Genomic DNA, 10,488 nt, shown 5'->3' with positions numbered 1-10,488 from the left:
CTCAGTGACTTCTTAGGTTTAGTGTCAAAAATTACCTATATATATATATACATGATGTAAGATAGGCTTGCATGAAATTCTACAATATGGAAAAGTAGCATATGAGCAATCCCGACAGGAACAGAAAACTGGAGGTGAGTTGTAGGGTCGGGACGGGGAATTAATCATCTTCAAGAATGTGAAGATTGGTCCTTCATTCTCCAAAATGACATCACTGTAGAGCCGTGTTACTGAGTGTCCGACTGGCTGATCGGACCAGCAAGAGCTCGGAGTGCTCTGCCATGGTTTGGACACAAATAGCCCCCATGAACATTGGCGGGGCTTCTCTAATTTTGTGCATCTCACGTTTCCTTTGGGCTATTTCCATTCTGCTTTGCCCATAGAGCCCTCTGAAGCGGGCACGCCATGCTGGGCGGTCCTGTGCCAGTGTCTGCCATGCCATACAGTCAATTCTAGAATTCTTGAGAGCGTCCTCGTATTGCTTTTACTGACCACGTTGTGGGTGCCTTCCCTGTGTGAGTTTTCCATAAAATCATCTTTTTGGCAAGTGTCCATTTGGCATTCAAACAACATGGCTGGCCCAATGGAGTCGTGCTCCTTGCAGTGGAGTTTGCTGCTTGGCGGGTTAGTTTGAGACAGGACCTCAGTATCTTATTCTATCAGAATCTTCCTTAAAAATTGAAAAGGAAACAGTTCTATTTCCTGCCACAGCTCTGGTCCAGGTTTCACAGGCAAATGACAATCATAGACCTTTAGTCTGATAGTCAGTCTACCACCTCTCCTCTCCCACACTTTCCCCTGGAGCCTCCCCAACACTGAGCTAGCTCTGATAATACATGATTCAACCTCGTTGCCAATGTGGACGTCCCTGGAAAGCAGACTGCCAAGGTAAGTGACTTATCCACAGCGTGTAGAACTTCTCCAGTGGTTCCGGTGGCGAGGTGCTGGCTGATGAGCGCCTGTGTTCTCTTGGTGCTAATTGTTGGACCAACATAGCACGAGGAGCAGAGAATCGATCAAAACTTCGGTGCGTCTCAGCTTTGGGGGCTGCACTGAGCTCACGGTGGTCTGCAAACACAAAATCCTGCAGCAGCGCTCCCTCCACCTTAGTTTTGCTGGTAGCTTCGAGGATGTGAAACTACACGACTACCAGTGGCCACTAGGTGTCACAAAAGCTTGTTTGCATCCTTTCCTCAGCCCTTGTAATTCAATCACCTGAGCTCCTTCCTCCTCCAAAAGCAGGTGGAAGAACAGCATCCGGCTCACAAGGTTGTTGTGGAGATTAAATGAGATCGTACACGCCAAGCGCTTTGTAAACCTCAAATCTGTATAATTGTTAGCTAGTGATGGAGGTTTAAACTTGGTCTGTTTGACTCCAAAGGCAGCACTAACTAAGCAGCCACTAAGCTGAAGTGTTTTTGATTTAGGCTCAAAAAAACCCAACTCTATAGAACTATCTGAAAGTGGAATGGATTGCAAAGGTCCCACTGCAAGATCTGGGGAACGTTTTTTCCAGAGGTGCCGCAGGGGGACTTCTGGGTCAGGTACAGATTGGACTAGGTGGGTTTCCAAGTTTTTCCCATTTTGCAATTCTGTGATTTCATTTAATTCAACAAACATGAATTAGGTGCCTTCTGTGTATGGAGGCCAGGGCTCCATGGGAGAGCACTGGTGGTGATATGTAGTATTGATTAGACATGGAGCTCATGGCACTGGGCTAACTATGCATGTAGGTAATGGTAATGTGACCATTAATAATATTAATATGTTGTTATTAATATATTATTATATTAATGTATTATTAATATTAATAAGTATCTGGGAAAGAGGGATAAGAGCAACTGTATCACAATTGAGGGGGGATTGGAGGGAGCTTGTTAGAAGAAAGGGCATTTGAATTGGATTTTGCAGGACGGCTTAGAATTCTACAAGAGATGAGAGAACAGGCTATTTTAGCATAGGGAATAAGTTCACGAATACATATATATATGTATATATATACACACATATATAGATACATGGAGATACTCACATACATGCATAGATATATACACATATATGTTTTTTAAAAGAAGGTTGTGGGACAGCAAGGTGGCACAGTGGATAGATCACCAGTCCTGAATCAGGAGAACCTGAGTTCAAATCTGCTCTCAGACACTAATACTTCTTGACTGTGTGACCCTAGGCAAGTCACTTAACCCCAACTGCTCCAGAAAAAAAAGGTTGTGAGGTTATATTGATACTTAAGGGGTTGTATAATGGAATACAATAAGATAAAGCTAGAAACTTTTTTTTTCAACTATTGAATTAATTTTGTTCTCAGGGCAGAGTAGAAGTTCTGCTGTAGGATAGAGCTCATAAAGTTGTATAAGGTATCTTCAAAAAGGTATTAATAGTTCCTTTCTAGAAAAGTTACTCAATGTACTTAATATAGGTGGTAAAAGTGGATAGAGCACCAGGCCTGGAGTCAGAAGGACTGAGTTCAAATATGACACAAGCTATGGGACCTTGGAGAAATCGTTTCATCCTGTTTCCTTCATTTCCTCATCTGTAAAGTGAATTGGGGAAGGAAAACTCCAATATCTTTGCCAAGAATTTCCAAATGGAGTCAAAATGAATTGGACATGACTGAAGAACAACAAAGTAGAATGGGTGAAATAAGGAGGCAAGTGGGTAAAACCTCATTAGAGATCTTCAAATTAAGATTAGATAAAAACTTCTTTAAAATATTTTGAGGAGGCAGGTAGGTGGCGCAGTGGATACGGCACCAGCCCTGAATTCAAATCTGATCTCAGACACTTAACACTTCCAAGCTGTGTGACCTTGGGCAAGTCACTTAACCCCAATTACCTCAGCAAAAAAAAAAAAAAAGAAAGAAAGAAAAATACAAAAAATATCTTGAAAGGCTTCTGAGTTCAATATGGATCAGATTACATGACCTCTGAGGTCCCTTTCTAAATATGATTTTGAATTCTTCAGATATCCATTTATAGGACTCATCTTTCTCTTTGAGTAGATATCAAGTCACCATAGAATAGCTTTTTATTTTCTCTACCACATAGTAAGTGCTTAAAGTAAAGAAGACTCAAATATATTCATTGACAAGTAGTTAAAACACACTTTCATGCTTTTCTGGGAGGCAAAGACTTCCAGGAGAGTTTTGAAGTTGCCAAATGGTTACCTCAGGTAAGTATTTTCTGATCCCTCATTCAAAACTCATTGCTCCTGCCCAGCCAGGGCTCATTCTTGTAGAGGGGGTGATGATGAGCTTTTCCTCAAGACAAAGGTATAGGAAGTCCCCCCACTGGGCACTAGTGTCGTGGCTAGATCTCTCAATGAATTTAAATCTCTCCAACTCATTGGGTAGCTACAAAGTCTAAGGATATTCTTTTCAGGATTGATGCTGGGTTATTTGTGCTCAGGGGAAATATACAAAACAGAAGAAGCAGTGAAAGATGAGATCCAGTCTCAGGCTCCATTTAGTAAAACATTCTCTCCCTATCATATGGCCTGTAGCTACCTTTACTGTTCATAAAGAGGGGAAAAGAAGGGAAAATCCTCTTGTAATCTCCTGGAAGTCCAGGTAAGGACTAATGGAGTCCCAAACCAGGTTTTGGAAGATGGGGGAAAAGAGATTGAGTGGTAAGTGCTTTGTCTCTTCCTTTAAGCCCCCTGAGTAGGGGCCTCTTTGCTCAGTGGCCAATCCTCTTTGACACAGTCTCTCTGTCATGGTGACTAGGGGACCGGCCAAAAACCTCTCTAGGTTCTGGTTGCTCATGGCCTTTATTTAGCAAACACATGTGTCACCAGAAATTATAAAACATGGAATGCATCAGAAGGAGGGACCAAGCATCCAGTTCCCTTGAATCTTAAGAGACTATATTTTTTTCGATAGAAATTAGTCTCTGGTGACTAATTATCTGTAACTGTAGAATTCGCCAGGCCTGAGGCAGCCTGGTGAAGTGGAGGAAGCACTGATTTTAGAATCTGGCACTAAACAATACTTAGCTGTGACTCTGGGCAAGTGAGTTGCTTCAATTGCTTCATTAGTAAAATGAGAATAATATTCACACTGTCCTCTTCACACCTTTAAAGCACCTTTAAATATATAAATGTGAACTATTCATTCTATTAGTGGTTGTTAATGAAAGTGTGTGTGTGTGTGTGTGTGTATTAGGTTTGGTACCAGAATGGAAAGGCAAATAATAAAAACTCTTGAACTTATGGAAGTTGTGTAATAAGGAATCAGAGCTGAAGGGTGGGGGGCTTCCTATTTGTGGGGAATAGCCCTCCCACCCCTATCATGTTAAACAACTGTTATATCCCTGTAAGATTGTTGAATGTAAAGCATAGAGGAAGAGCAGCTGTTTAAAAAACATTATTCTTAAGGAAACTCTTTGAAAGTGAGATCAAGAGTGTACCCCAAACTTAGGCCCTATTTCTCTGGCCCATCTTTCCCAGTGACCAGTATCTCATCTGTCTTATAAAATGTCAGGGCTGGAAGAGACTTTTGAAACTATAATTTAATCCTTCGTTTTTACAGAAGACAAAATGATAATGATAATGATAACAATAATAACAAATAACAATGGACAGAGAGACTTGAAGCCAGGAAGACCTAGGTTGAAATCTCGTCCATGATATATGCTATGTGACCTTGAACAACTCCAAGACTTTAAATTGTAGAGAAGTGCCAACCTGCAATGGTAGAGGGATTTTCCTCATCTGAGAGTTCCTTATAGTCTTATGAAATCACAGGTCTAGTCTTCCCATTCCCTATTTTTTTTTTTTTTTTTTTGCTTTTTGCTGAGAGAATTGGAGTTAAGTGACTTGTCCAGAGTCACCCAGATAGGAAGTATTAAGTTTCTGAGGCCAGATTTGAACTCAGGTCCTCCTGACTTCAGGGCTGGGGCTCTATCCACTGGACCACCCAGCTGCCCCACGTTCCCTCTTTTTAAAAATTATATAAATATCTCTATGTGGCACTTTTCAGTTGAGACAGCATTTTTCCTACAACTCTCTGAGAGACAAGCAATACAGCTACTATTATCCACATTTTACAGATGAAAAGCTAAGAAATAAATTGCAGTTTTGTTACTTGAGCCTTATTGGATTCCAAGCTCAACATCTATTCCACACTTCTTCTGCTTTGCAAATCTTAAAAGTCCTGGAAAGGTTGTCAGCTAGCAGCATTACCATAAGGCTAGGAGATGAAAAGATTTCAGGAATACGGAACCAAATATTAAATAGGAAATTCACTTGGAATCGTCTTAATGATAAGCAACTAGAAAAAGGAACTGTTTTTTATGTTTTGTGTATATATTATAGAGTATTTATATATGTATGTATTAAATATGTCATATATATGCTATACCCCAGGCTTCTAAATCTGCAAAATGGGGTTAATGATATAAATATGCCCTGCAATTTGGGAAAGAACTTTGTAAATGGTCAAGTGCCGTATAAAGGAGCTCTTATTATCGTCACCATTATTATCCGCAATAGAGACATGTGCATTTTATTACCCACAAATTGAGGGGTTTCGTTTATATCATTTCAAGGACCCCTGATTTGTGGACATACCCAGTAAGGCTGTGGCAGAGACTACATTTAGGGTATGTTGTCATCATTGTGTCCAGCTGCCCTGGCAAGGCTTTGAAAACCAGCTTTCCTTGTTTCTCTGCTGCCAAATCTTGTTTTTTGGATTCCTTCCAAACTCAACTCCAGCGCTCACCTCCTTTTGGAAACCTTCCCAGACTAACTCCACCCTATGATGTCATGTTGCTCCAATCTCTCCTAAAGTAAAAAAAAAAAAAAGAAAATCTCCTTTCTTCTACCACTCTGACTGGATGTAGGATTATGTAACAATAATAATGGCTGACAACTTCTAGTTCATGTTAAAGGTTGCAAATTCTTTTGCTCCATGTACAACCTAAGAGCTCATTTAATCTTCACACCAATTCTGAGTAGATGCTGTTACTATTCTCATTTTGCTTATAGGGAAACCGAGGTTCAGAGAAATTAAGTGACTTGCATAGTCCCTGGGGAAGATTTGAACATAAGTCCTGCCTCCCAAGCCAGCAGTCTAGCCTCTAGGCCGTATTGTTCTATGCCATTCTGATATGTGTAAAGGGGTGGATATGTGGGATCCAATTCGCAGAGCGCTCGACCCGTTCCTCAAGAGGTTGGTCCGTGATAAGTTACATAAGAGCAGGTACATTTTATTACAATTCTGCTCCCACCGGCAATCCCCGGACTGCCGGTGGGAGCTCTCCGAGTCCTTGAGGGAAGGAGCTCTCGGTACAATCCCTATCCGACCACAGTTTCCCCTTTAGTGGGCAGAGATGGACCCGGGGTTTCTTAGGACTGAATAGTAGGGGAGGAGCCAAGTTGCAGCTCATTGAAAGAAGCAACAACTGGACGATTTTTTTTTTTTGCACAAACGCTTTAATTGCAAAAATAAACACAGCTTTATCACCTGCCTGAGAGCAGCATCTGCTTTACAAAATCGATAAATAAATAATAGCCAGAAAACCGAACGCCGTACCCGATGGTGGCTCAGACAGGTCTGTACAAAGAAACGCCCTCCCTACGCCGTCCAGTGGAGGCTCGAAGGTTCTCCCTCCGCCAGCTCCCCGCATCTGGGTGGGTGGGGTGTAAAGGATTGTGGGGCCCGGAGTAGAAAAGACAATCGTCCGTGTCCTGAGTCTGTGTAAAGAAAGTGCCTGGCCGGAGAGCCCGGGCTCCCGGGGAAGGGAGCTCGAGGAGCTGTCCTCCCGCCTGGTGCTGAACTCTCCGGCCTCAACCAACAAAATTCGGATGGCCTCCTGGCGTTGGTCCGGAGAGGAGAGGGGGAGGGGAGAGGAGGCGGTGGGACCCATTAGAGGGACGGGATTGGAGGACCCTTGGGGTTCTGGTCCCCAGCTCAAAGTGGGGGGCGAGGACGAAGCTAGTCGCGGATGTGACCCCTTGACATCAGGCTGTCTCCGTTCGGAGTGCGGAGCTCCGCGGTCATCCAGGAGCTGCAGGGCGGCCCGAGCCGAGCCTAGAGGGCTGCGAAGGAAAGGCCCAGGGCGTAGAAGCCCAGCCCCTTGAGTCTCTCCTCCGCCCGGGCCTTCTGCTTCAGGTGCACCTTGCCGTGACGCTTCTTCTCGTCGCTGCGCGCGAAGCGACGGCCACACACGTCGCAGGCGAAGGGCTTCTCCCCGGTGTGGGTGCGCACGTGCGTGGTGAGGTGGTCACTGCGGCTGAAGTTGCGCAGGCAGATCCGGCACTGGAAGGGCTTGTGGCCGGTGTGGATGCGCAGGTGGCGGTTCAGCTCGTCCGAGCGGGCGAAGCTGCGGACGCAGCTCTCCACGGGGCACGCGAAGGCCTTGGCGTGGGGCCGAGGACAAAAACAGCGGGGGCTGCACTTGCCGCCCCGCCGCCCCTTCCGCCTGGGCTCGGCCTGGGCCGGCTGCGGCGGCGGCTGTGGCTGCGGCTGGGCCGCCGTCGGGGGTGGGAGTTGCGAAGCCCCGGGGAAATCGTTTGCAGTCGGAGGCGCTGCCGAGAAGTCTGAGGCGGGGCCCGGGAGGGTGAGGCTGAGTGGGGAAGACTGCGCCCGGGCTAGGAGGTCCCCGCCGCCGCCGCCGCCGCCCTCCCCGGAGGGGCTCAGGCTGAGCCCGGACTGGAGGCCCTCGCCCCCTTCCCCGAAGTCGCCCGAGGGCAGCTGACTGGAGCCGGACAGGGAGAAGGCATCGTAGGTGCCGCCGTAGATTCTGTTGGCCGGGCCGGGCAGGTCCGCCGGGCAGCTGATTTGCAGCAGATCCTCGATCTTGGAGCCCAGCGGGGGGAAGCCAGCCTCGGGGCTGGGCTGGTACCCGCCCTGGGGCAGATAGCTCGGGGCGGACAAGAGGTCCCAAGGCCCGTAGGGGGCTTTGAAGGCCGGGGCGGCGTCCAGGGCGGGCGAGACCGGAGGGGCTCGGAGACCCGGCTTGACGTCGGGCGGGGACGGCTGGGGCTCGTACAGGCACTGCGGGGAGGTGCCCGCAGGCGGCGAGGTGTCCCACGGCGTCTCCGGAAACGGGGTGGCGGGGCCCAGCTCGGTCGGGAAGAGATCCAGGGGCCCAGCCAGGGAAGTGTCCGGGCTAGCGGCGTACAGGGCGTCCAGCGGGCCCCGAGGGACCGCGCCGTCTGGCCCGGGGAAAGGAGCCAGGCCGAGGATCCCCGACATGAGGTTGAACAGAGCCTCCTGATCGTGGGGGTGCTCAGGGATGGCCTGGATGAAGAAGCTGCCGGTGTAACTGAGGCCGGGTTGGGGGGAGGGAGAGGGACCCTCTAGGAAGAAATAATCGGACGTGTCACAGGCGCCGCTCAGCGTGGAGCTCAGGAAGTCACCTGCCGGGAGAGAGCAGGAAGGCCGAGGACTTTAGAGGAGAGCTGGGAAGGGGGAGGGAGGGGCCCGCTACGCAGATTCCTGAACTCGGGACCCCCATCTCCGACTGACGCCCCTCCGGGCTGCGCCGCGTCGCCCCCGCCGGCATTTGAGCCCGAGGTCGCACTCCTGCTGCCCTCCCACCCTCCTGCGCGAAAAGCTTGCGCCTCCGGGCGGTCACGCGAAAGCTCGCCACCCCAAGGCTTGTCCGCAGCCCCGTGGCCGGGTGGGAGCGAGCCTCCGGGCCCGGACACAGGTGCAAGCGCACGATGGCCACGCGCACACACATTTCTCACACGCACAACATGCCCACGCAGATGCAGCCCGAGAGGCGCAAGGGCGCCCGCAGAGATGGCAGCATTGCCGATCTGGGGGTTCGGGTGGGGGGAAGGGACCATCCTCCACTGCCACCCCCGCCGGCCTCCACCTGCCCTCCCCCGCTTTCCCGCACCACTGTGCACAGCAATGCTTCGGTTCCCCGGTTGCTAACGCATACGCACATCCATCCATCCATCAGCCACCCGTGCACCAGCCATCCACCCGTGCAGCCAGCCCGCCCCGCTACCGCCACCTGCGAGACCTGGCTCTCCCCCACACTGCCCCGCACTGAGAAAAGAGGGCTTTCTCGTCTTTCTGGAGCTTCTCCATCTCTATTTGGGGGGGGTCTCCTTACCTCCCGGGAAGGCAGCGAGGGAGGGGTCTCTTCCCTGTCGCAAAGTCTCCTGGCTGGTCTCAACGCATCCCTCGGGGTACTTGGCCAAAAGCGCCTCTGGGCAGAATTCGCTCATGTTCAGCATGGCGGAATGGGGGCCCCGGCTTCAAGGATGGGGAAGCGCTCAACAGGGGCCCTAGGGACCCCGCTTCTGGGAGGTAGAGGACTGACGATCCGGGCTCCCCCCAGTTACTCTGCAGCCGGAGGGAGTCTGCCTCCCAGCCTTGCGCTTTGGGGAATCGAGACGTGGTAGGTGGTGGGGCTTGGGGGCTCTGGGGATCCCCCCCTGGAGCGGCTGCTAGGGGTCCGGGCTCCGGCTCCTTGCGTTTAGTGAGGTGCAGCGCGGCTCCCCCAGCCCGCAGCCCCCACTTATATACTGGCTGCTGGGCTGGCGCGGATCTTCCGCCTCCCGGGGCCGCTTCCATTTCTGGAGTCCCCGGCCCGGGCGCTGTGACGTAAATGCCCAAATATGGACACAGGATGTGGGCCAGGGAGTCCCGATAAGGAAAGCTCGCTGGGTGACGTAGCCCGCCCAGAGCTGGCTGTGTGTGTGTGTGTGTGTGTGTGTGTGTGTGTGTGTGTACGTCCAAACCTTTACATTGGCGCTTTGGGGGGAGGGAAGATGAGAGCGATCGGAGGGGCTGCCCAGGTGAGTCTGGGCCTCGGGACCGGCAGGCGCACGGATGTGCTGCCCTGAGTGCGCACCTGTGTGCGCATCTCTCCCCGGGGGCCACCCCGATGGCTCTCAGGCGGCCCCCCGGGGCTCTCGCTTTTCCTCCGTGGCGGAGCGTCTCCGTTTGCACCCGTGGCCCCCCGAGAGTGTGTGTTCGCGTTTGTTCACACCCCGAGGTAGTGTTCTGCCTCTTGGCTTTGGGATTTTAAAAATATTTCGTCTTTTTATAATTCTCACCCCGCCCTCTCTTCCCCGCCCCCTCCCCTGGGATATGGTCCAGGAAGTTCCAGGAGGAAATGATCACCACTTGTTCGAAGTTTCATAGACTTTGTTGCCTGGATGGAGGGAGGGAGGGCATGGGCACAAAGGGGGGATGCCTCCCTGACAGGGGAACCTCGCTCTTGCCTAGCTTGGAGAGCTGGAGAGCTGTCAGTCTGGGTGGGTGAGGAGAGGGTGGGTTCTGACCCGCAGCCTTCTCTCTCTCTTCCCTCAGGCCCCTTAGATGTTTCCCTCCTGCTGGGGCTCCTCTTCCTCTTCTTCCAGAAGGAAATCCTAAAGGCTTCCTCCTACCCATGATGCCTTTGGTTGACCACTCAAAGACTACTGGAAAGGCATAGGTCCCATTAACACTCTGAAGTGCCCTGAGCCTAGCCTCCGCACAATAAATTCTATTAACAAGCAGCGTCCTGT

General features: G+C 50.3%; 1 protein-coding gene across 1 annotated transcript; it reads right to left on the bottom strand.

Annotated features, from left to right (window-relative positions):
- Nucleotides 1–5,216: 5,216 nt before the first annotated feature.
- EGR4 (early growth response 4) lies at nt 5,217–9,631 on the bottom strand. The gene is made up of 2 exons (XM_031949697.1): nt 9,087–9,631; nt 5,217–8,376 (listed from the first exon to the last, which is right to left on the bottom strand). Exons 1-2 carry the CDS (start codon nt 9,208–9,210, stop codon nt 7,046–7,048), a joined length of 1,455 nt encoding a protein of 484 aa, XP_031805557.1. The 5' UTR covers nt 9,211–9,631; the 3' UTR covers nt 5,217–7,045.
- Nucleotides 9,632–10,488: the final 857 nt, after the last annotated feature.

Source organism: Sarcophilus harrisii, chromosome 2, assembly GCF_902635505.1.
Source record: "Sarcophilus harrisii chromosome 2, mSarHar1.11, whole genome shotgun sequence".
Taxonomy (NCBI): domain Eukaryota; kingdom Metazoa; phylum Chordata; class Mammalia; order Dasyuromorphia; family Dasyuridae; genus Sarcophilus; species Sarcophilus harrisii.
This window is presented reverse-complemented; position numbering and strand designations above follow the sequence as displayed.

Bases quoted from the DNA above. Each gene is read 5' to 3' on its own strand.
- EGR4 (XM_031949697.1), bottom strand. From the start codon at position 9,210: ATGCTGAACATGAGCGAATTCTGCCCAGAGGCGCTTTTGGCCAAGTAC. The intron at 8,377-9,086 runs GTAAGGAGACCC...CTCTCCCGGCAG, and splicing joins CCTCGCTGCCTTCCCGGGAG to GTGACTTCCTGAGCTCCACG.